At 40.8% G+C, this 26,564-nt stretch overlaps 1 protein-coding gene across 6 annotated transcripts in view; it reads left to right on the forward strand.

The window, feature by feature from the left end:
• The window catches only part of LOC125463642 (myocardin), a 600,727-nt gene that overhangs the window by 485,398 nt on the left and 88,765 nt on the right, over positions 1-26,564 (forward strand). For all 6 annotated transcript variants that reach the window (XM_059653806.1, XM_059653807.1, XM_048555183.2 and 3 more), the window contains one exon: positions 3,508-3,573. In XM_059653806.1, coding sequence (XP_059509789.1) covers positions 3,508-3,573 — 66 coding nt within the window. The remainder of the gene's footprint in view (positions 1-3,507; positions 3,574-26,564) is intronic.

The raw sequence follows: 26,564 nt of genomic DNA on the forward strand, positions 1-26,564 counted from the left end.
TTTGTTCCTTTTTAAAAGAAATGCCTTTCTGCCAGTCTACTACCAAGAAGAGATAAAGTGCCATTACTATTGTCCAAATTCAGTCTCAGTGGTCAGTTGTTCATTTGTATGAACAGTCATGCACTCATTCAGTGACAACTAGACCGGACAAGAAATAGTGTTGAATGATTGAGTCCTTGCCTAAAACGTTGACAAAGAAATAGGTGACAGTGGTAATAGCTAGTTTTCTCCATTGCAAATGTACCTTTTGTTAGGCGTGCGCTGATTACCATTGATAGTGATTGTGGTCACTAATGATCCTGATTACCTTTCCCTCAGTGGAACCTTTCTGGCAGAGATGAGAGAATATGATGAAAGATAACAACTGTGCAGGGATGGCTTTGCTGTTGTGCAGCAGGAGAATTTTTAAAATGGCACATGGATGGGCCCCCGACACAATCTGCCACCCCGTGCCCCCCACCACCACCCCAATCCAACAGGTCTTCCCTGAGGTAGCCAGGAAATAAAATCTAAGCAGTGGTGAGTACGCAATAGTGTCAATTAACTGGCCAGTTAAGACCATAAGACATAGGAGTGGAAGTAAGGTCATTCGGCCCATCAAGTCCACTCCGCCATTTAAATCATGGCTGATGGGCATTTCAACACCACTTCCCTGCACTCTCCCCGTAGCCCTTGATTCATTTTGAGATCAAGAATTTGTCGATCTCTGCCTTGAAGGCATCCAAAGTCCCGGCCTCCACTGCACTCTGCGGCAATGAATTCCACAAGCCCACCACTCTCTGGCTGAAGAAATGTCGTCTCATTTCAGTGTTCAATTTACCACCTCTAATTTTAAGGCTGTGCCCACGGGTCCTAGTCTCCCCACCTAACAGAAACAACTTCCTAGTATCCACCCCTTCTAAACCATACAGTATCTTGTAAGCTTCTATTAGATCTCCCCTCAACCTTCTAAACTCTAATGAGTACAATCCCAGGATCCTTAGCTGTTCATCATACGCTAAACCTACCATTCCAGGGATCATCCGTGTGAATCTCAGCTGGACACGTTCCAGGGCTAGTATGTCCTTCCTGAGGTGTGGGGCCCAAAATTGGCCACAGTATTCTAAATGGGGCCTAACTAGAGCCTTATAAAGCCTCAGAAGCACTTCGCTGCTCTTATATTCCAACTCTCTTGAGATAAATGACAACATTACAATCGCTTTCTTAATTACGGACTCTACCTGCAAGTTAACCTTTAGAGAATCCTGGACCAACACTCCCAGATCCCTTTGCACTTCTGATTTGTGAATTTTCTCACCGTTTAGAAAATAGACCATGCCCGTATTCATTTTTCCAAAGTGCAAAACCTCACATTTACTCACGTTGAATTTCATCAGCCATTTCCTGAACCACTCTCCGAAACTGTCTAAATCTTTCTGCAGCTTCTCCACCTCCTCAGTACTATCTGCCTGTCCACCTATCTTTGTGTCATCAGCAAACTTTGCCAGAATGCCCCCAGTCCCTTCATCCAGATCATTAATATATAAAGTGAACAGCTGTGGCCCCAACCCTGAACCCTGCGGGACACTGCTCGTCACCGGTTGCCATTCCGAAAAAGAGCCTTTTATCCCAACTCTCTGCCTTCTGTCAGACAGCCAATCCTCAAACCAAGCCAGTAGCTCACCTCGAACACCATGGGCCCTCACCTTGCTCAGCAGCCTCCCGTGAGGCACTGTATCAAAGGCCTTTTGGAAGTCTAAATAGATAACATCTACTCGGTTTCCCTGATCTAACATACCTGTTACCTCTTCAAAGAATTCTAACAGGTTTGTCAGGCACGACCTCCCCTTACTAAAACCATGCTGACTTGTTTTAATCTGACCCTGCACTTCCAGGAATTTAGAAATCTCATCCTTGACAATGGATTCTAGAATTTTACCAACTACCGAGGTTAGGCTAATCAGCCTATAATTTTCCATCTTTTGCCTTGGTGGAGATTGCGTCTCAGTGTTGTCGGCAAAAAGAGGCACTTCTCAGGAGGGGTCCTCCTGGCAGCATACCAAGGCAGCCAGAGAAGACGCATTATCTCCCCTCCCTCTCTCAACCAAACACACTGAGTATGCTCTGCCCCAAAGTCCCCCTCCACAGTGACAGTCTGACAACTATGGCCACGTTAAATTTTAAAACATCCCTACAATTACAGTGAGTGACTCCACCTTTGGAGCTCCCTCACATTCTCCTGTCTGCCACAGCAGCATCCACCCTCCATATGAGGCTGTTAGCAGTACCAATCCAGCCAGGCCACAGTTCTACTTTGCCACCCTCAATCTGATTGCTTTCCCAGAGCCGTCCTCCTCACTTTACCACAAAGCAGAAATTGCTGGCGTTAATCAACAGGTCTGGCAGCGTCCATGCACAGAAAACAGAGTTAATGTTTTGATTCCCTGTGACCCTTCTTCAGAACTGGACTCAGTGTTAACTCTGTTTTCTCCCCACAGATGTTGCCAGACCTGCAGAGTATCTCTCAGCAATTTCTGCTTTAATTTTGGATCTCTAGCGTCCACACTTTTTTTTTTCTTAATTTTCCCATGCTGGTGGATGCCTCCAGAACCCACTTTTGTTTCCAACCTTGGAAAAACTTACCTAATGTTCCGCCTGATATTGCAAAGAGGAGAAATCTTAGTCAACTCGGAATTTTAACCGGATCTACTTTCCACTTGATACCCCAAAGTTCCCATGCATACTTAAAAATATTATTGCTAAATTGTGGTTGCTGAATAATAAAACTGACTTTTCTTTTTGAGAGGCAGAAGGTATCTTAAAATTATTTTTTCAGTACCACAGTATTTGACCTCAGGCAGTAGCCTGTGCTTTCCTCCATACCCATCGTGTGGCTCAACAATAACAGCAGTTGATTGTATTTCTGTAAACTTCACAGCCTGTACACCACATACGTCCTGGCAATTCCAAGACAACAACATATCTTGTGGTTTAAAAATTGTTTGATCTTTGTTTTGTTGTTGCAGTCACCCAAACCTCAATGGAGCTACCACTTTGTGAGCACACTGTAATGCTGTGCATTAATGTTCCTTCGGTAAAAGCCACATAATTCAAGGATAGGTAGCATTGCAATATAAAACATGTTGTATTTTAAACATCTTTCATACAAGCAGGAGATAAGGATCAAATAATTAAAAGTCAAAGGTGATGTTCTGGTAAAAGTTATACACGGTTATTTTTTAGAAAAAGTGAAGTGAAATAAGATTCCCAAAAACGTGTCTGTTTCCAAAGGACTTACAACATCTAAAAGGGAGTAAGTATTTCGGCAGTGATGGATATGTAAAGTTGCCTACTGTCTGTCAGCATAATCCTAACCTGCCCTGCTACCTTCTTGGCTGACCTCAAAAAAAGTACCAAGATCATCCTCCTTTATCAGAGCCCAAATGCATTCAGCTACCAACAGCTTCTTCATGGACAATGATGAATGCCTGCTTCCTGATCACTGCAAATTTTGTTTTTTTGTCACAGTTCTCCAACTCCGACTCCAGCAACGCCGAACTCGTGAGCAGCTAGCAGACCAAGGCATCATGCCCCGTAAGTACATGGAATATGTTAGTTTGTCCAAATGTATGAGCATGTAATTACTTTAAATTGATTTTGTTTAAATTACAAGAAAGCAAAAAGCCACTACTATCAGTTATGGTATAAACAGCAAGAGGTAACCTCTTTTGAACTGATTGAAATACAGATGTAATTCTTGAACCAAAAAAAACTTTAGCCATTTCAAGTCCCTTCAGCTGCACCTCCACACCAATATGCACTAAATCAAATTAATTGCTTGGGCTATGGTAGAGGGTAGTAAAAGCTAAAGGAAAATTAAATGAAGAGACACATATTTGGTACCCTCGTATTTTCTATTTGACAGCTCTATATTATCCAGGATTGTCTTTCCTGGAGATGACAGTGCTTAAATGCTGGAGTTTTAGGTGCATCTTGAAGTAATATTGTTACAAGATAGAAAAAGGCCATCAAGCTCTGATCATGCAGCGGCTGTCTGAGCATTTTGAGTTATTGTCAATTTCTTGTCTTTCTCCATACCTTTGTACATTATTACAATTTTAGTAATCATTAAATGCCCTCTTGAATGTCACAACAAAACTTGCTTCCACCACACTTCTGGGCAGTGCATTTCAGAACCTAACTACACGCTGTAGTGAATTTACTTTTCCTCACCTTGTACTTATTTACTTTGGTAAAACACTTCAGACCTTTTCTTCTCAATTTTTGATTCTTTTACAAATGGAAACAGTTTCTCCCATCTACTCCATACAAAACTTATTTCAAACCTCATACTTAGATTTTTCAGTTGCACCCACCTCTCAACAGTGGCCATACTTTCTTCCTTGATATTAATAGAACATAGAACATAGAACATAGAACAGTACAGCACAGAACAGGCCCTTCAGCCCACAATGTTGTGCCGACCATTGATCCTCATGTATGCACCCTCAAATTTCTGTGACCATATACATGTCCAGCAGTCTCTTAAATGACCCCAATGACCTTGCTTCCACAACTGCTGCTGGCAACGCATTCCATGCTCTCACAACTCTCTGTGTAAAGAACCTGCCTCTGACATCCCCTCGATACTTTCCACCAACCAGCTTAAAACTGTGACCCCTCGTGCTAGCCATTTCTGCCCTGGGAAATAGTCTCTGGCTATCAACTCTATCTATGCCTCTCATTATCTTGTATACCTCAATTAGGTCCCCTCTCCTCCTCCTTTTCTCCAATGAAAAGAGACCGAGCTCAGTCAACCTCTCTTCATAAGATAAGCCCTCCAGTCCAGGCAGCATCCTGGTAAACCTCCTCTGAACCCTCTCCAAAGCATCCACATCTTTCCTATAATAGGGCACCCAGAACTGGACGCAGTATTCCAAGTGCGGTCTAACCAAAGTTTTATAGAGCTGCAACAAGATCTCACGACTCTTAAACTCAGTCCCCCTATTAATGAAAGCCAAAACACCATATGCTTTGTTAACAACCCTGTCCACTTGGGTGGCCATTTTAAGGGATCTATGTATCTGCACACCAAGATCCCTCTGTTCCTCCACGCTGCCAAGAATCCTATCCTTAATCCTGTACTCAGCTTTCAAATTTGACCTTCCAAAATGCATCACCTCGCATTTATCCAGGTTGAACTCCATCTGCCACCTCTCAGCCCATCTCTGCATCCTGTCAATGTCCCGCTGCAGCCTACAACAGCCCTCTACACTGTCAACGACACCTCCGACCTTTGTATCGTCTGCAAACTTGCTGACCCATCCTTCAATTCCCTCATCCAAGTCATTAATAAAAATTACAAACAGTAGAGGCCCAAGGACAGAGCCCTGTGGAACTCCACTCACCACTGACTTCCAGGCAGAATATTTTCCTTCTACTACCACTCGCTGTCTTCTGTTGGCCAGCCAATTCTGTATCCAAGCAGCTAAGTTCCCCTGTATCCCATTCCTCCTGACCTTCTGAATGAGCCTACCATGGGGAACCTTATCAAATGCCTTGCTGAAGTCCATATACACCACATCCACAGCTCGACCCTCATCAACCTTTCTAGTCACATCCTCAAAAAACTCGATAAGGTTTGTAAGGCATGACCTACCCCTCACAAAGCCATGTTGACTGTATTTGATCAAGCCATGCTCTTCCAGATGGTCATAAATCTTATCCCTCAGAATCCTTTCTAACACCTTGCAGACGACAGACGTGAGACTTACCGGTCTATAATTGCCGGGGATTTCCCTATTTCCTTTCTTGAAGAGAAGAATTACATTTGCCTCTCTCCAGTCCTCAGGTACGACTCCAGTGGAGACCGAGGATGCAAAGATCTTCGCAAGTGGCGAAGCAATTGCATTTCTCGCTTCCCAAAGCAGCCGAGGACAAATCTGATCCGGGCCTGGCGACTTGTCAATCTTAATGTTTGACAAAATTTTCAGCACATCAGCTTCGTCTATCTCTATCCATTCCAGCATGCACACCTGCTCTTCAAAGGTTTCATTCACTACAAAGTTGGTTTCTTTCGTAAAGACAGAAGCAAAAAACTCATTTAGGGCTTCCCCTACCTCCTCAGGCTCCACACACAAGTTCCCTATGCTATCCCTGATCGGCCCTACTCTTTCTTTGACCATTCTCTTATTCCTCACGTAAGTGTAAAATGCCTTTGTGTTTTCCCGGATTCCTTCTGCCAAGCCTTTCTCGTGCCCCCTCCTGGCTCTCCTCAGACCATTTTTGAGCTCCTTCCTTGCCTGCATGTAATCCTCTCTAGCTGAACTTGACCCTAGCTTCCTCCACCTTATGTAAGCTACCTTCTTCCTTTTCACTAGAAGCTCCACCGCTCTCGTCATCCAAGGTTCCTTAATCTTACCCCTTCTTGCCTGTCTCAGAGGGACATATTTACTCATCACTCCCAACAACTGTTCCTTAAACCGTCTCCACATGTCTATAGTTCCCTTACCATGGAACAACTGCTCCCAGTCCATGCTTCCTAACTCATGTCTAATCGCATCATAGTTTCCTCTTCCCCAATTAAATATCCTCCCAATAAGCATATCAATTTTTCATTCCCACCATATCTCCCCTGCTGAATGCTCCCATTATTCAGGGCCTGATGAAATTCAGCCCTCAATCTCTATTCGTGAAGGCTGAGTTTCTAACAAATTATGACCTCTTAGGCAGCTTGTGATGACTAAAGATGATCTTGCTGAGACATATAAAACCCTGAGAGTTTGTAACAGGGTAGGTGCTGAGAGGATGTTTCCCTGGGCATGAGGACAAATGCTTTTCTCTGAGGGTCATGGGTCTTTGGAACTGTCTTCTGCAGAGAGGTTTGGAAGTCGAGCCATTTGGAACAGAGGTAGATAGATTCTCGACCAACAAGGGAGTCAAAGATTATTGCAGTTGGAGCCAGAAATGTGGAATTGAGGGCACATTGAGATCAACCATGATGTTATTGAATTATAGAGCAGGTTCGAGGGGCCAAATGACCTACTGCTTCCCATGATATGTTCACATCTAAAAACACCAGAGTATCTAAAGATTCTGAGCAATCAAAGGATTAATTGTAGAAACCTTCTTATCCAGGACAGCACTGGGGCGTATTCATGGGAAAATAACTCCAGCATTTCAGACCCATTCAGCTGTATCTTACTTTTCTTTTGGGAAAGTGCAAATTGTATCAGGTTTGTTGGAGGGATTCTTCCATGAGACATGTTTTGTCACCAAATCTTACCCTTACTATTCCCATTCCAACAGCGTGTATCACATCCGGTTTCTGCCCCGCCTTACTACACAGAGTTCCCAGAACAACTCGCCACTCACTGAGTATCCCCAGATTGACCAGTATCCCTGACGCAGATATCATCTTTAAAGGGCTGTTGCGCACCTGTCCAAGCACTGCCAGTCCAGGGCTGCCCTGCAAGGTTCCTGATGTCTGCCCCAGCCATGGCAGATGGGTTTGTGTGTGGGGTGGGGGTGCTGGATGGGAAATGTCAGTACCCCACTTTGCACATTGCCTAGCGGGCGCAGATCCCCAACCCAATGTCCTGCAGCAGCGGGACCTCTTCCCCCAGCAGCAGTTGTGGAAGCCATGGCACCAGATTATGAGCTTGCCACTTGCATTAAAGCAGCCTCAGTTGGCTGGAGCAGTGTGGTAAGGCAAACAAGGAGGTGGGCTGCTTGACTGAAACCACCCAAGTAGGCCCTGGATTGGGATCGGAAGCTGAGCTTGACTAACTTACTGGGATTCCTGAGCAAAGCAAATGCCCCTTGACTTGACTGAGGCTTTCTGATAACTGTTACAAGCTTTGTGACTGCTCTAAACGGCATGGCAAGATCACAGTAATAGGAACTTGGTATCTCGTTCCTGAAGGGGTAGACCATAAAAAGGCAAGGCACTATTTGGCAAAACAGCGACAATATGAGCATTCAGGTAGCCTCAGAATGAGTGAGTGCTATGATAGTGAGTGAAGAGCCCACCGATGCAGCTTGTTCCAGACAGCGAGCTAGGTACATGCCTCTGAGCGCAGAGCGGCCTTGCTGCAGCATTTCATTGCTAATTGTCATTGCAGCCAAAAGTGAAACGTTGAAGCACAGAAGTGTCCTGTAAGTGGATGGGAGATATGCCATGTCACATGTAAGATGCCAGTGTTCGTGGGATGTGGGATGTGAACCTGCCGAGCACCCACTTACTGGGTTTTTCTGATGTCTAGTTTGCTCAATGTGTTTGGTAAGACCCCAATCGTGAGTATGGCCATCAACAATTACCAAGCATTAACCACCATCAACTGGCAACTCACTATTGCTCAGTGAGAATGTCACCACCCTGCTTGTGGAAAGAGTAAAAGATGGGGTAAGATGATCTCGGTGTTGAGATGGTCCTCACTGGACTTCTGTCTCAACATCTCACCTTAGCCCACATTGCTCAGACCTCTGTAAGGTTCTGTCTGTTGTATTACTTGTTTGCATCAGCATTGTGCTTACCTTACTGGATCAATCTTGCAGAAACATGAACAAATATCCAGACAACTTGAGAAACTAACTTCGAATGAAATAAATCTGAAACCAAAAAAAAGTAAATGTGACCACAATGTTAGTATTGTCATTAAAACCCAACTACATCGTGAAGGAAATCTTGTTGCCTTTACCCAGTCTTGTTCACGTGTGACTCCAGTTCCATACTAAGCTAACTGACTGTTAACGATTCTCTGAAGTTGCCAGAAATTCACTCTGTTTTATTACAACTTTCTCAGGGAAACTAGAGATGGACAATAAATGTCACTCATGCTCACATCTTAAAAATAAGTTTAGCTTTATTGATACATTTTAATTGTCAATACGTTTACATAGCTATCATTTTAAGGTAGATTGTGCTTGTTCAGTTTGTTCTAGAAAAATACAAATAACTTTGAATATTTATGCTTATTTTCCTTTTTAGAGTATCTTGTTAGCAGATTTTCCTTGGCAGTGTTCTCAGAATTAGAGGTTTTTCCTTGGAATGACAAAAAAACATATAACCTTGTAACTATATACTGCACTAATCTTTGACACTAATGGTGTTGTTTGATCTTGTCTGCATGTCTAGGGTCACGTAGTAGTTAAACTATGATGAACATATTTTGATGTCCTATCGAGGCTAATTTCTTTCCTTTAGTTGAAGTATACTTTAACAGAAATTTGCATGTATGATGGACATGAAAATACTTAAATGAAGTGAGGAATCTGATGTAGAATTATTCAGCACGAGTCAAAATATGTTGCGATGGGAAAGGAATGAATGTTACTAGAAGGAAGTGGCAGGGACCACATCATGTATATATGAAATCATTTAAATGCAGTACCTAAACCTTCTGCTCCCAAATTGATGCAAATATTTTTGTGATTAATCACGTATTTACCTAGAATGTTATCCGCTGCATCTGAATTAATCAGTTGCTACATGAGCACTGATGGGTTCTGAATTTTCGCAGTGAAAATAATATTGTTCCCATACTTTACTTTTATAGCAAGCACCTATCCCTTTAACAGGGTCAGTCACTGTCTCTGAAATAAAAAGCTAAACACTGGATAAACCCTCCCTGAAAAGTTTTTCGTATTCACCTTAAAGTTACTTTTGAAGGCATTTGGAGAAACAAACCCACAGATTTTGTTATAACCCAAGGTTTCCTTTTGCTCTGAATCTGACCAATACAAACTAAGCGTACTCCAAATTGTACACACTCAGTTTGTGGTAGCCTTAAAATAACTGGGAGAGGTTTAATGGTTAATTTATTTAGTTGTAACTTGGACAAACCCATCGACAACAAGTCCAAGTTTAAAGAGATGCCCACATTTCCAAGTCAGAGTGTGATGGAAGGTATGCTCCTACAAAAAGAAACAGAGCATTACATCTGTGGGGAAGTTTTTGTTTAATTTTTCTTCTTTTAACATTTTAAATCTTATTTTGAAGGCTGGGATATAAGTTAGTGAGGGAAAACCAAGATAAACACAATATCGGACAATCAGTTTTATAATAATTGGAATGATTTGTGTGTCGTTTTCGGAAAAAATGTAGATTTTTGTCATTTAAAAGATATTTGATACGTGGACAGTGATTGTTAGTTGGATCTCGAGCCAGGTAGTGATAATGAAACTATATGTAAAGCATTTTCTTGATAGTTTACTTAAAGAATTCATGTATGTGTGGCTGCCTTTTACTGACTAACAAACAGTATCCCGGATATACTGTTTTGTAAAAGTAACTAACTAAATAAAACAATTGACCAGCACTTAAAGGAACACCAACAACAAATATTTAAAGGAAATTTCAAAATCCAAAGCAAAATGTTATTCCAATGACTGATAAGCCTTTCTTTAAATGTTCTCAAGACACTTAATCAATCACTTTCCATCATCTGTGTATCTTTAACCTTAAGAATCCAATTAACACAGATCAGATGTTTGCGTTTATTGCCCACTCCTATTAATTCTGAGAAGGTGGCTGGAGCTAATTTTTTTGAATTGCTGCAGTCCTCATGCTTATGACAGTGCTGTTAGGTCAGAGAGTTCACAACTTAGCCTCAGCAAGAATGAAAGCAAGGAAGTTTATTTCCAAATCCAGATGGTAGATCACCTTGAAGCAGGACCTTCAGGTGAGGAACCAGAATGGTACTGTGCCTGATTTTCTTTTGGAATGCCAAATTGTCTACATTTTGTGTTTGTAAAAGAGTAATCAAGAAATATAATGGCTAATTTTATGCTGATGGGAAGGATTGATATGCTCTGGCTACAAAATTAAGCATAGGAACTATATTGTTTTCACAGTGAAAGGTCAGAACTGATTTGTATTTACACTGCAATTTATTAATTCAGATGCAGCAGATAAGAAAACATTGATTCTAGGAAAATACATATTAATTACAAAGATTTTGTGTCCCCTACTACTCCTTTATTGTAACATTCATTGCTTCCCCATATCAGCATGTTTATACACACTGAAATCATTCCATGTCAGAAACAAAGCATAGACAGTTACCAATATCATTATTAAACCTTCTGCACCGTGCTTCTGAAAAAATAATTTAAGTAGAATAGTTATTCAGAAAGTACTGCATTTTTCACATTATATTACTATTGCAGAATTGAAGTGAATCTGTTAATATTGAGTTACCAGCAATATTATACAAAAGGCCAGGATGCCAGTAACATCTAATTAATCCTGGCAGTAACATTCAAAAATAAAACAAGGTATCATTCAAAACAAGGTGTAGAAGCTGAAGTATATGAAAATTTGATCTCATTCAACGATAGCTTTCAGTTATTTAGTAGCCTTAAGGGAGTAATATATCCTAAAGCATGTTACAAGAGCATTATTATCGAGAATCCGACAGTCACATAAACTGATAATACGGCAGGTGAACAAAATCTCTACCAAGGAGGTACATTTAATGAAGGCGAGGGGGACGAAGAGGTTTATCAAGGGTATTCCGGTGCTTGTAGGGCTGAGGCCCTGACAACTAATACCGGACGTTAGATATTCTCAACAATCCAAAATTGTAGGAGTTTTGAGATCTTGGCAGGCCAGAGGCTTTCACTGACATTGCAGTTGGAACAGAGAGATTTGAAAGCTTTTAAGTACAATACGTTGTATGTCAGGGGTCAGAGTAAGTCATCAAGCACAGAAGGCATGAACAGGAATTGGTGGAAGTGGGATGTAAATTGACATGACTCCTACCTGGCTTCAATAATCCATCTCCAATTGCTGTTTAATCCTCAAACAGACTTTTCTAAGGATCTTGGCTGGCAGTATATTCATACTGTTCATGCTCCCTGCTCCCCCCACCGCACCCCCCCAAGACTAAGGAGCTGCCACTGGGACTCATAGTCACAGCTTGCTGGTAATCAACAAATTGAGCTGGAGGACCAATTTGCTCTACCGGACCCAAATGTTATTTCTGTGTGTGTACATGATGAGCAGCTTTAAATTTATGGAATTTGAAGAAATTGATTGAGAGATTTTAGTCCTAATTCAATGGTTATAGAGTTAACATCAGCCAATAGTAACACATGAGGTGTAGATTCTTCATTGAAAACAGCAGAAAAAGGTGAGTATGGAGCAGAAAAATGCTTCCATAATTAATAGTAAGTGTTTTTTTTGCTCTGGACAGGCTTAGTAGCCTGGTTATTTATAAGCTGAAGTGGACATAGGATGGAAGGTGAAGAAAGCAACAAGAAAGATGACAACGCTGAGAATCAATAAATTTCATCGACATGTTACATGTAAAGGACCAGGTTTGAAGCATAATAAATAGAAGGCTTAACGCAGAGTTCATGTTTCTGAGCTACATGACCTCATCATCAGGCAGCAGTGAAATCCACAAGATGCGATACACATAGGCTCCTTCAACAGCAACTTCAAAACCCATGTTCTGTAATATCTAGACGAACAAGGAAAGCAGGTGCATGGAAAAACCATCCAGTCGAATTTCTACACTAAGTCCCACAACATCCTGACTTAGGACTCTTATACCTTACCTCATTGTCGCTGGGACAAATCCTGGAACTCCCTTTCTAATAGTATTGTGGATGTCCTTATACCCTGTCACAATTCAAGCAGGCAGCTCACCACCAGCTTCAGGGGCCCTCAGAAGTGGACCATAAATGCTGCCTTAAGCCTGTGATGCCTGCCTTCCATGAACAAATAAATGAAATCTTTTAAAAATTAAATTCAAGTAGCAGCTTCAGCAGGCTCCAAGAACTTCAAGATTAGGGGCAAATGCTGGGGGTAACTGAACACAATAAAGTAGATTTTTGCAAAGTGGTCATGAAATACATTGTGATGCCTCAAATTTGAGATTTGAAATGGCCTACTATTTCACAGATGTAAATTCATTAACAAGTGGACTATTACAGCTTCACTGGCTGTCATCACAGGACAGGTTGATAAATAATTGGAAAGTGAATGCTTGACAACATGACAGATGACAATATCCATATGTATAGACACGTAGATATGTATTAAAAAGAAATACTGAGTTATAATCTTTGATATAGAATGCGTATACATTTCATTTTTATGACTTTTCATCTTTTGTAATTGGGACTTTTTATGATGTGATAAAGTTGTTCACTCAATCAGGCAGGTAGGATCATCGAAACCCTACAGTGTGAAAACAGGGTATTTGGCCCTTTCAGTCCACACCACTGATCCAAAGATCATCCCATCCAGACCCACTCCCCTCCCCTCTCCCTGTAACCCTGCATGTCCAAGGCTAATCCACCTAGCCTGCACCTCCCCAGTCATTCTGGGAAATTTAGCATGGCCAATCCACCTAACTTGCACATCTTTGGACTGCTGGAGGAAATTGGAGGACACCCACACAGACATGGGGAGAACACGCAAACTCCACCTAATCACCCGAGGCGACAATCGGATATAGATCCTTGGCACTGCGAGGAAGCAGTGCTAACCACTGAGCCACCATTGCATCATTTTACCATACTTCTGCAGGAATTGTGCTTGGCATACAATGGATTAGTACCTACTATGTCCAAGGACACATTCTATAAAATTTAAAAGAACTAATAAATGATTATATAATGCAAGAAATTCCTTCAACACAGATCTATATAACCAATGTCAATGCCATTATCTGACCTTTGCTGAACATGACAGGGTGTGAAAGGACCATGCCAGAATCCTTATCAGGTGCTAGTATTCTAAAGAGTGTAAAGAAAAATCAGCCTTCGGGAAAAATGACCTCCACGAACCAAACGTGATTTTGTGCAACACAACCTAATTATATAGCAATGCACCACAGCAAAATAGTCACTTCAAGTCAAATGTGACTAACAGAAGTTAAATGTCACAACCAATTTGTGAATAACACCTGCAGATCCTACAAAGATCACTGTGACTTTCTACTTAAAAATTACAGTGTTAAATGGAGTTGAGCATTTGTGGTGTCAGTCATTAATTTAAAGCATCTAACTGGCATCTTGTAGAGTACTTATTGCATTGCACATGGATTAAGATCACAGAGCATCTGACATCTTTTCAAGTTCCACTCAGTGTATCAAATTAAAATGAGTTTATGTAAAAATGAAATTAATATTTCTGGGGAAAAGTTACCGCTAAAGTAACCAAGAAATGAGAGAGAATTATTTTCTGTCACCAGCAACATACTTCAAACTGTTGTACAATCAGATGACCTTTTATTCATGATAATAAAATGTGAGGCTGGATGAACACAGCAGGCCAAGCAGCATCTCAGGAGCACAAAAGCTGACGTTTCGGGCCTTGACCCTTCATCAGAGACCCTCCAGCATCTGCAGTTCCCATTATCTCTGACCTTTTATTCATGTTGTTTGTGCACTGAACTCCCAATCACTGGGAAATTTTGTTTTCCAATAGATACAAATGTATTTAATAGAACCCATGAGATAATAGGAAATCACACTCATTCCTATCATTAGATCACTACTCTTTTTATTTCATCGAAATGTTGGATGCTTGCCAGTAGATTGCTGAGGGTTTGGCATTTGCCTTTCACTTAACTAACTGAAAGCCATCTCTACATTGGCAAGACTGAAAGGAAATCCGTGGTCTGCATTCGTTGACGCACTGAAGTAGGTGCACTGGAATTTAATTCTCTCAAATATGTTTGAACAAAGAGTGATTAATACCTTACAAAAAGACAGAATAATGAAAGAGCACATCAGTTAAGAAGAAAAACTCTTAAACAAAAGTTGACCTTCTTCAATTTTTAAAAGTCAGCTTTAAATTATGCATGTATTTACACAGTCTGTAAACATTGGCTTGTAGTTTTTATGGTGTTTCGTCTTTTACAATACTTCTGCAGGAATTGCACTTCTCATACGATGGACTAGTATCTAATATGTGCAAGAATATATTTTATGAAATATAAAGAACTTATAACTGACTATGTAATGCAAGAAATTCCCTCAATGCAGAGTAGCATTCCCCATTGAAACACTGGTGTCAATTGATGTAATGAACTGCATATGCAATGCATTAATAAATTGCTCAAAATTGTACTGTATACCCATCAGTAAATGCTTAGTCAGTCATTTGCTAATACAAAGTTTCCTGAAATGAAAAGTTCAGACTATGCTGTACTCGGAATTGAATTGACATTTTTCTCTTAATTGTATCTTTTTTTTGATTCCTGTTGTAAGACACTTGATTCAGGTTGGGATATGATTCCACATGTCCCTTTAGCCCTGCACAACCTCGCCATGAATCATTCATGTGTGAACTAGAACAAAAGGTTTTTTGGAGGAGAGAATAACAAAAGGATCAGTCCTTTTCTAATCAGAATCTGCAATGGTATGACTAGGCGTGCAGGTGTGAGCTGACTTCCCACTGGTCAACCTCATCAGTTGGTCACAATAAAGGGTTAACTTTTATTTTGCAAGAGACGGTACTTCTCTCCAAGTGTCATTAAATGTGTTTTGCAGTGAGCAAAGTTTCTCTTGAGTCAAAGAAAGAGCAAATTTGTTACCTTTTAATTCGTAAGAAAAATAATAAAAATGTGACCTCAAGCATTCAGCTCCTATGTGGTCATAGTCCAATACCTAGAAAGATTTTTTAAAAAAATTGTTTGAAATCCTTTGGTTGTCTTTTTGAAGTGGAAAGCTTTATAGCCTAAAGCTGATTTATGTTTAACTGGTTCCTTGGAACTGATCAGTCATAGGAGTTGATACAAGGTTTTGATTGTACACGCCTCACTGGAAAATCAGTCTTGAGGTCTCACTATTGAATTTAATGAATTTAGAACCTGACTGCATTATGGTTGTTCTCCATTTTTCTTGCTTTGTCTTTCTCCTGCTCCCTAGTCATATTTGTGTCTTGATTACTTTGCACTTTTTTTTATTCATTCATGGGATGATTGACTTTGCTGGCAAAGTCATTGTTTTGTGCCCATCCTAATTGAACAGGGAACCATTAAGAGTTAATTACATTGCCGCAGGCCTGGAGTCACATGCCGACCAGGCTGGGTAAGGACAGTTTTCCTTATCTACAGGACATTAGTGTGTGAGATGGGATTTTACATTTTTCAATAGCAGTTTCAAAGCCACCGCTGGACTCCAGATTTTATTCCAGATTTTTCATATTGAATTCAAGTTCCACCATCTACCCTGCTGAGATTTGAACCCACATCATAGACATTAACTGGGAGCTTAGTTTTCTCTGGTGAGCGAGATTCAGTCAGTATTGAGGGTTTTACGCCAGATTTCTGAAAGTCGCTATTGCAAAATCCACCAAGCCATTGTGATCATGGCATCTCGCATGAATTTTAATCGTCCATTGTTAGAATTCTCCTATGTGATCCTTAAATGTGAATGCAGGTTTATTCAGACATCCCATTTGTGTAACAAGCTTCATACTGAAGGCTTAATTCCAGCAATACCCTCTGTCTTTTCTGATTCATTTATTTTCTCACTTCAACGTTGGAGGATGGCTTTACATTTTTTGAGCAGTGTGCCTTGCCTCAGACCAAGTCATTGGCTGTGTCTTTGCATAGTCCTAAGAATCCAGCTACTTTCAGGTCAGGTGACTTTGCAACCATTTTCAAAGTGTGCTAGCTTTTTTAAATTTGTTTTTTTTCTCTAAACTCCAGTGTTTAAGGCTCTTAAGTTAATCATTTACAGAGTTAAGTTTTGATTAATGATCCACATTTTATATCAATGTGGATATAAAACATTGATATGTTTTATCAATAAATAAAACATTCCGCCATTTTGGGCTCTGTATAATGCCTTAAAAATCACACCAATAGCATACGGTGACAGTTGTCTGCAGGTCTTTGTTGATTCTTTCATGGGATGTTGGTATCACTGGCAAGGCTAGCATTTGCTGCCAGTCTGTAACTGCCTTTGACGAGGTGAGCAGAAGAATATGCTGGGCTATGAGGTTACAGGTTATCGCTGAATTTGATTCTGCCACGACTCACCCCACTGCTCTAGTTCTGAGCTGCTGTATCTGCTTTGAATCTGTCTCATTTTAGCACAGTGATAGTGCCACATAACACAATAGATGATGCATTCAACAAAAGTACATCAAATGAACCAGCATCATTACCAAATCTATCAATTCCAGATTTTGTTAAATCGATCAGTTTTATTGATGATGGGTACTGCACCTCTGACCCCAGAGTATTAGACTGATCGTCTAGATTACTAGTCCAGTAATAAATATTATCTCCACACCATCTCGCTCATCTTTAATGCAGCAATCTGTGAAACCTCCCTTGATAGCACCTTCCTAATCTGGGGCTTTTGCAGTTAAGACAAACATGGGAAGCCAATATAATAATCCAACGAACTGCAGATGCTGGTAATCTGAAACAAAAACCAAAATTGCTGGAGAAACTCTGAAGATTTAGTAGCATCAGCATCAAGAAAACAGAGTTAACAATTCAAGCCCAATGACCCTTCTTCAGAACATCCAGTGCATGGAAATACCATTACCTACAAGTTTCCATCTAGGTCACGTACGATCTGAATTGCATCAATATTACTGGTCCTTCACTCTCACTAGATCAGCACTCTAAAGCTCCTGCCCTGTGGGTACAGCGCACCTCAGGAACTGCTGTAATTCCTGACAGTACCTCCCAACCTGCCACATCCTCAAGACCAGCAAAGATTGGCCAATAGATTATTGCTTTGCCAGTGATGCCCATATCCCATCAACAAACAATACAATGGTTTGTGTGGAAAACCAAACCAATGTATCTTTGCTGGGCAGCGTACAACTCTATATTCCAACTGAGATCACAAACCTGACCATTAAGGTTAAAATCTCAGGTATATACAGTTCTTTTAGGATCAAATCTTGCCTCTGCCAGTGAAACAATTGGAGAAATTAAATTTTGTTATTGATATCTTTTTAAAAATTATGAATATATTGCTGCACCAAAACACTCAAAATCATTTTTAGAGTTATATTTTAAAATTATTTTAAATAGCTTCGTTGTGTTTCTCACTTGAGAATAATGGTGACACGACAGCCTCTGCTACAATTAACTCAAGTGGTGTGAAATGCAGCTTCGAATTTTTATTTCTGTTATAGCCTCCCATTCCTCCAATGTATCACTTACAAGTTCTAAGTCTTATGAAACCTTTGAAGCTGCAGTGGACTGAAGTCCTGTTTAAAGTGTCTGTCTATAACTTTAAACTGCAAAGTTGGAACTCAACATCGAGCCATGTTCAAACATTCACATGTTAAGAAAGTGCTGTACAGATTGATGAGATCAGCTCTGAAACTGTCCCTCAAAAAATTTCCTGTTGTAGCATGTTGGAACTGAAAGTGTGTAACAGAAGCCTGAAAGGAATGGAGAAACACTGAGACGGTTAACCAAGTCTGCCCCCTGCACTCTGTAACTTTGAAAGGAATATTTGTGCAAATAGGACTCAGCGTGTACTCAGTAAAGGAACATGTGTGAATTTGAAGATATGGAAAATCAAAAGCAAAGTAAATGATGATAAATTAGACAGAGGAAAACAAGCCATCATCGAGATTGTCATGTTTACAAGGCTAATTCAGATGATGCTTCCAACTTGGTTGCCCACGATGAACTTTTAGTCCCCTAATCTGTTTACTAAACGACTGTGACCCCACACATGTGCAGGAAAGCAGAGACATTCGCTCATAAATGTTTACCTACTTTCTTTATATTGCTTCCTGAAATGCTACAGTATAATGCTGAAGAGCTGTTCAGACCACGTAGAGGTGGCTAGTGAGGGCAAAATGATGATATGATGTTTCAAACTGTTGAAACATCCCAAAACATGAACTTCACAGGTTAGTTGATTTTCATTCAACCTGTTTGTAAAATTTCATTGTCTGCTTTATAAGTTGACAGGGCTATAACAGGACCATATCCAAGCAGTGATTTTGCATTGTCTGTACATTTTCTATAGTGTCGTTGAAGCAGCTTGCACTACAGTGTAGCATTTTGAGTTTGAAATCAGTGTAGAAGAAAATTTAGTATACTTGCTTTCATAGGAATAAATATTTATAGCAGGACTTTTTTTTAACAAAAACCTTTCCTCTGTAAGGAGTAAAGTGATGACAACAATAAATTTTAATCCTAGAGAATATAAATCTGCAAAGTCTTTCAGGGTTGTCCATAGCACTTTGCAAGATTTAAACAAGTTGTCTCACCCAGACATGATCTTCTGGGAGTGGGAGATAGCAAGGACTGCAGATACTGGAAGTCAGAGATGATAAAATGTGGAGCTGGAGGAGTACAGTAGGTCAGACAGCTTCTAAGGAGCAGGAAAGTCGCCATTTCAGGTCAGGACCCTGGGATTGGATGAGCGCAGCACCAACAATACTCTGGAAACTCAGCGCACTGGCACAGCAGCCCAGCTAACTGGCACCTCTTCCACTACCTTAAACATTTGCTCCCTCCATCAGCATACATTGGCATTATTATGTACTGTCTACAAGATGCAGTGCAGCAACTCGCCATAGCACCTTCCAAAGATAGTATCTAGGTGCTTCCACCAGAGTATCTTCCAAACCTGCACCCTGCACCACATAGAAGGACAGGAACAGCAGACGCATGAGGACACCATCACCTGAACATTCCCCTCCAAGCCACTCAATATTCTGACATAGTGCCCTGTCTTTGTTCCTTCACTGTCACTGGATCCAAACCTTAGAAATTGCTCCATGGTTGCATCCAATGTGAACTACAGGGATTCAAGAAAGCAGCTCACCACAACTTTCTCAGATCAATTTGGGATGGGCAATAAATGCTGACCTAGCCAGCCTGCCTGTGAAATGATAAAAAATTGCAATGAGATAGAATTTTTGACATTGCAGCTATTTTCAGTTCAAATGGGAGAGATGTGTCTGATGATTTTACAGTACTTTGGTTAAATTTTTGATGTGTTTGACTGAAACAGAGGTTGTTTGGAATTGGTATTGAGCCAGGTAAAGGCAAGGTTTCCTCACGGATGGCAAAGTGGAAGAAATTAATTCTGCAAAAGATTTGGAACAAATGAAATCAAAGTGAACTGGGAAAGAAAACACAGAAAATTTAGTCAAAATAAATTTGAAGAGAAATGAAAGAACAGGAGCACAGCCAACAGAGAAAGAACAAATAAATTCTTTATACTGAATTTCAATTATAAATCAATCATTTTTCTGATGAGTCAAAGGAAAGAAACTTAGACCGCTCAGAGGAACTTGACTTTTTTTTACTCAAGCCTTATGCTTTTTTTTCTCTCTCTGACACAAAACACTGAAATTTGTTTTTATACTTCTCACTGTTCCATGTTTTAAATTATTTCTCACCTATTAGGTCAATGTATTTTCCAGGGTAGGGCTGGGAGTAGGGATTGGCTTGCCATTCTGCTCCCCAAAAGGAGAGCAGGAGTAGAAGTTTGCTATTAGGCAGGTGGTCTCCAGAGATCACTTGAGGTTCCTGTGCCCATTGTCCCAAGACAGTCAGACGTAATTCCACTGACTTCCCAAAGCCTGTCCCATTGGAAGGCACACTGGACACTGTTCTGGCATTACCAGCTCAGCGATTTTGTTGCAATGTTTTATTAATTGATGGGATATGTGTTGCCACTGGCTAAACCAACATTTATTGGCCACCTGCTGTGGGTCACATATGGGCCAGACCAGATGAGTTCTTTTGACAATTAATAATGGTCTCATGATCATAATTAGACCAGCTTTTTAGATTGAATTCGAATTTCATCATCTGTTAGGGTGGATTTGAACCCCTGTCCTCAGGACATTAACTGAGGATACTGGATTTGTCGTCCAATGATATTACCACTACACCAACACCTTCCTTGAATGTAGAAGTATTATTATCTTTTTACGCCAATTTGCAAATTGTATTTGTGAAAGCTTTCTCTTGATTACTCTGCAGACTATTAGAGGTTAACAAAATGAAACTGAAACTTAACTCAGGAAGCTGACTCATCCTTTGTCTAAACACATTTCTTTCTTCCTTTTCCGCCAATATTCGAAATTTGTTTTCCTACCTTTTGGGTAATCTCTGCCATGAACTGTTTCTTATTCAATCGGGGTTTTATCAGCCCCCTGAGCTACTCCTTGAATATATGCAGTAACAACTGAGACCACACCTCAGTACAGTTTTCCATCTTGTAAAGAGAAGCCTGTGCTCATTATCTACTGTGTTTATTATCTACTTGGAAAAACGTTTTGAGACCAGGGCCTCACAATTAAGCAACAGATTACCAAGGCACTGCCCATGATCACTGCTTTGCCGTGATGTAGAAACAAAGCAACATTAAAGTGGGTTCTTTTAAAAGGTGCAAATTCAATTGTTGGGAGGGAGCAGAGGATTGCAATTGTTTTAAATGCATAGATCAAATGAAAAGTCAGGAGAGTATTTGAAGGGCCTGTTCTGATTTTGCAGTGTTCTGCTGTTGCATGAAAGTTTCCAATTATGCCTACTTTGTATGCACACCTGCAAATAAATAACACTAACATTAAGAACAAGATCAATAGCCGAAGTACATAGACGTTAGCGTTTAGGAGGTTTAGAGGGGATTTAAGGAAGAATTATTTCACCAAGATGGTTGTGGCTATCTGGAACTCACTGCCCAGAATTTTGGTAGAGGTGTGAACCATCACAGCACATAGAAGGGTGCTGCTTCGAGAACTACACAAACAGCAGGCTATTTAGTTAACATTGTCAGGAGATAGCAAGCGTCTGTGGCCATCTCATACTTTAATCACAGCTTATAGGATAACAATATGTAATTCCAATGGTTGTCAAATGTTATAAATCTCAACCGAGTGCTAATCTTGACAAAGCCATCATCTGTCAGTGGATTAGACTATTCAATTACTATTTCACTTATCTTCAAGGGATTTTTTTTGTTCCTGGGATATGGGCATCACTGCCAAATTGAGCATTTATTGCCTATCCCTAACTACCCTTGAACTGAATGGCTTACTCGGCCATTTCAGATGGCAGATAAACATCAGCTATGGTTCTCAAGGCATGTATAGGCCAGATCAGGTAAGGATAGCAGATTTCCTTCCTTAAAGGAGATTAGTGAATTGGATGGGTTTTTTAATGTCTATCAGGAATCGTGAGGCTAACTTTTAATTTCAGATTTGTTTTGGCTTGATTCAATTCAGATTTCACCATCTGCAATGGTAGGATTAGAATTCATGTCCCCAGAGCCTTAAAGCCTGACGTTGTGAATTACTAGCCCAGTCACATTACTGCGAGACCACCCTGTTATCAACAGGTAGAGCAATTTACTAATTAGTTGGAAATTTGGCTCCAATTAACTGAGGCATTGCTGTGAAGAAAGCAGCAATGAGCTAGAAGCTGCCGGGGATCCTGGGTAATTCAATAAAAAGCTAAGTTGCAACATTTTTATTTATTTGGAGAAAATGTGCCCTAGTATTTAAGATATATTTTGTATAGCAACAACAAATGAAACACATTACCCAGGAACTCAGGAAGCCTACAGTTCCCTGTTCTTTTCACCATGGCAATGGATAAGCTAATCAGTCACGCTGACAACCCTTACTTTCCTGCAGCACCTTTTTTTTCTGCTGCAGTATAAATTGTTTTGATCATTTGAAATTTGGCCTTCTTGCATGAACCATGCAAAGCTTTGATGACATGTCTGTCTTTTCAATAGTATTTGATTCTGTGCTATCAAGTGACAATTTGCAATATTGTATTAACCAAAGGCTGTATGAGTTTAAGTGAACAGTGGAAGTCTCATGCCATGTTTTATCCACACTCTGGATGCTCCCATCCTGATCTAATTAACATGCCCACCCCCACCTCTGTCAACATCATGCAAACAGATAGCATGTCATTCAGCTCAACATTGTTTGGGCAATCTTGCTGTCCACAAAATAGCTCCTGATATTAAGTCACTGAGCTTCAAGCAAATATGCAACTCTTCTGTGACATGCAAAAAGATATCTCTAAGGGTTCTGGTAAATATGGAAGATTGCATTTCTAGTGTAGAAAGTGAAGCAAAATGGACCATAAAGAAAAAAATCATTAAACTCAGAGGTCACAGACAGTGGGATAAGTCTTGATGGTGCAAACTCTTTGTGTGTCAGTATCCCATTTCACAGGCAGAATCTTATGTACTTCTGGGAGCCAGAAGCAAGGCAGACAGTGAACTTGTTTGGGATATTGGTTAACAGTCAGATTCTCAGTGGCAGGAGGAAGGTTTGCAATTAACTTTTTCTGACATTACTGGTGGGCAAAGCTTCCAAACAGCAAGCATCAGGAAGCCTACATGCATGTTGTGCATGCTCATGAAAAGGTTGGCTCACCAGAATGAAGTTCCTCTTCACAATTTTAAGTTCTCTGTGAGCAAGCAGGACATGCCCTCAGAATCCTGACTGCGTAGAAGTGGCCTTCAGGAGGTGAGGTGGTAAACTTCCATAAGTTTGAAGTGAATAGCCATTGCTTTGTCCTTTTTGGGGAATGTTAGTCTGTACCATGTCTTGATTAAGAGGAGGTGGTACAGTCTAGATTGCATGGATCCATTCAATGTCTGAGAGAGGAAGGCTGGAGTACACTGGATATGGGTAAAGGAAGCAAGTCAAGCATGGAAGTCTCTCTGGAGAAGGGAGGCAGGCTGACAGGGATAAGGACCAGATGCTTAGCTGAAGGCAACCACTCTCAGAGCCCAAGTAATTCTCCTGTTTAGAGGGAACACGTGCCTATTTGGATACTCCTTTGGTATGACACCAGGACCTCTGACCCCATGATTGTGTCAACTTCCTGCCATTCCCTCCCACATGATTCACAATGTACCTTGTGCATGCAAATGTAATGAGCTGACAACCAGGTCATTGCTCCACAAAAGCCAACCTGTTCTGATGTGAAGTGACACTCATTTTCACACCGATCCTCAAACTTGTAGTCCAGAACTGAAAATTTGTACCTTAATCTCTCACGTATTTACAGCTATTGACTTTTCTCTTGAGTATTTTGACTCATTCAAGATCTGCTCCAATGTGTGAACTTCAGCGACAAACAAATTCAAAGCTAAGCACGGTGTTTCCAGGACCCAGTTTGTTCTCGCCTTGGCGATGACCTATGAACATTTGCCATCTAGTGCTGCATGCTGTTCTTATCTAGTAATGATATTAGAAGTGCAATTTGGAATCCATCTCAGTGCAAGAGCAAGTACAGGGAAAGTGGGCTATTAAAATCAATGGATGGAAAATTAAAGTCACTTCCGACATGCATGAGGGTGCTGAAGTGAGACATCTCTCCACTTCACTCAAACTGACACAAAGAGAGCTAAGATCTGCAAGAAATAAAATAGAGTCATAGAGTCAAAGAAATTTACAGCATAGAAACAGACCCTTCACTCCAACTCATCCATGCCGACCAATAGCCAAAATAAATCTAGCTCCATTTGCCAGCATTTGACACATATCCCTCTAAACATTTCCTACTCATGGTCATCCAAATGTCTTTTAAATGCTATAATTGTACCTTCCTCCATCACTTCCTCCAGCAGTTCATTCCATACCCACCAGCCTCTTTGTGAAAATGGTTGCCCCTTAGGTCCCTTTTAAAACTTTCCACTCTGACATTAAACCTAAGCCCTCTAGTTTTAGACTCCTCTATGTTGGGAGAGAAGATCTTGACTACTCACCCTATCCATACCTCTCATGATTTATAAACAGCCATAAGGTCACCCCTCAGTCTCCGATGCTCAAGGGAAAATCATATTACTTTGTGTGAGTAGCAATATATTGCTATTCTATTGCAATATAGCGATAGCATTGTGAGTAATGAAGTGACATATGCTTGTAATGTGTAACAATATTTAATGGTTATATTCTCATTCATGTTATCACATTCTTGTAAAGTATGAACCATTCTATGGGCAATGCTTTCCAAATGTTTTCCCAGTGTGACTGTATTCCAATGCATCAGGCTTTGTGCAGCCTCAGGTGACTATTTGGGGCATACAAGAGATCTTCAGTGGGTGGAGTGGGTAGGCTTAAATTGGAGCAAAGAAGGTGCAAAGAGTTGACTGTACCCAATCTCCCCACCTCTTTCCCCCACCCCCCACCCCCCATTTTAAACCACAGACCCCATCTTTGTCGTGAGTATGTTGATGAAAAGGAAGGCAGAAAGCAAAAGCCTAATCTACTTTTTCACAGGCCTGTTTTGCAGTGGCTGGAATTAGGCATGACTGAATACTTGATTAAGCCACACCAACCTGAAAAAAATTCAGAGTATTTAATGAAGCCATAGAATCCCTACAGTGTGGAAACCAGTTATTTGGACCATCTCGTCCACACCAACCCTCTGAAGCGTTTCCCACTCAGACCTACCCCTACCATATAACCCTGCATTTCCGGCTGCTAATCTACCTAGCCTACTCATCCTGGGCACTATGGGCAATTTAGCATGGCCAATCCAACTAACCGGCACATCTTTGCACTGTGAAGGGAAACCAGAGCACTCAGGGGAAATCCATGCAGACTGGGTAAGAATGTGCAAACTCCACACAGACAGGCGCCCAAGGGTGGAATCAAACCCAGAGCCATGGAGCGTTGAGGTAGCAGTGCTAACCACTAAGCCACTGTGCTGTCCTCCAGTCAGTCCAAACACAGTGTTCTATAGCTTTAGTATTCTTCCAAAGTACTGTGCTAGTATTGAATGCTTGTATGATGACAACTGTATGTGTGCAACACAATCATCCTTATTATTTGTGATATGGTGACTGTATAAGACCATAAGACATAGGAGTGAAAGTAAGGTCATTCGGCCCATCAAGTCCACTCTGCCATTTAAATCATGGCTGATGGGCATTTCAACTCCAATTCCCTGGACTCTCCTCATAGCCCTTGATTCCTTGTGAGATCAAGAATTTGAGAATCTCTGCCCAGAAGGCATCCAACGTCCGGCCTCCACTGCACTCCGTGGCAATGAATTCCACAAGCCCACCACTCTCTGGCTGAAGAAATGTCGTCTCATTTCAGTTTTAAATTTACCCCCTCTAATTTTAAGGCTGTGCCCACGGGTTCTAGTTTCCCCGCCTAACAGAAACAACTTCCCAGCATCCACCCCTTCTAAGCCATACATTATCTTGTAAGTTTCTATTAGATCTCCCCTCAACCTTCTAAACTCTAATGAGTACAATCCCAGGATCCTTAGCCACTGATCATACGTTAAACCTACCATTCCAGGGATCGTCCGTGTGAATCTCCACTGGACACGCTCCAGGGCTAGTATGTCCCTCCTGGGGTGTGGGCCCAAAATTGGACACAGTATTGTAAATGGGGCCTAACTAGAGCTTTATAAAGCCTCAGAAGCACATTGCTACTTTTATATTCCAACCCTGTATAAGCCTGCAACAGACTGTTGTAACATTGTGCCTTTGTGATATAAAATTTCCTCCCGTCTCTTCTATCTTTACATCTTCCCTTTGTCTTAAGGTGTTCCTTAAAATCTTTCATCATCTGTTCTAATTTCTTCTTACATTGCTTCATTTCAAATCTTTTCTGATAACATTCCTGTGTATCA

Source organism: Stegostoma tigrinum, chromosome 22, assembly GCF_030684315.1.
Source record: "Stegostoma tigrinum isolate sSteTig4 chromosome 22, sSteTig4.hap1, whole genome shotgun sequence".
NCBI classification, from domain to species: Eukaryota; Metazoa; Chordata; class Chondrichthyes; order Orectolobiformes; family Stegostomatidae; genus Stegostoma; species Stegostoma tigrinum.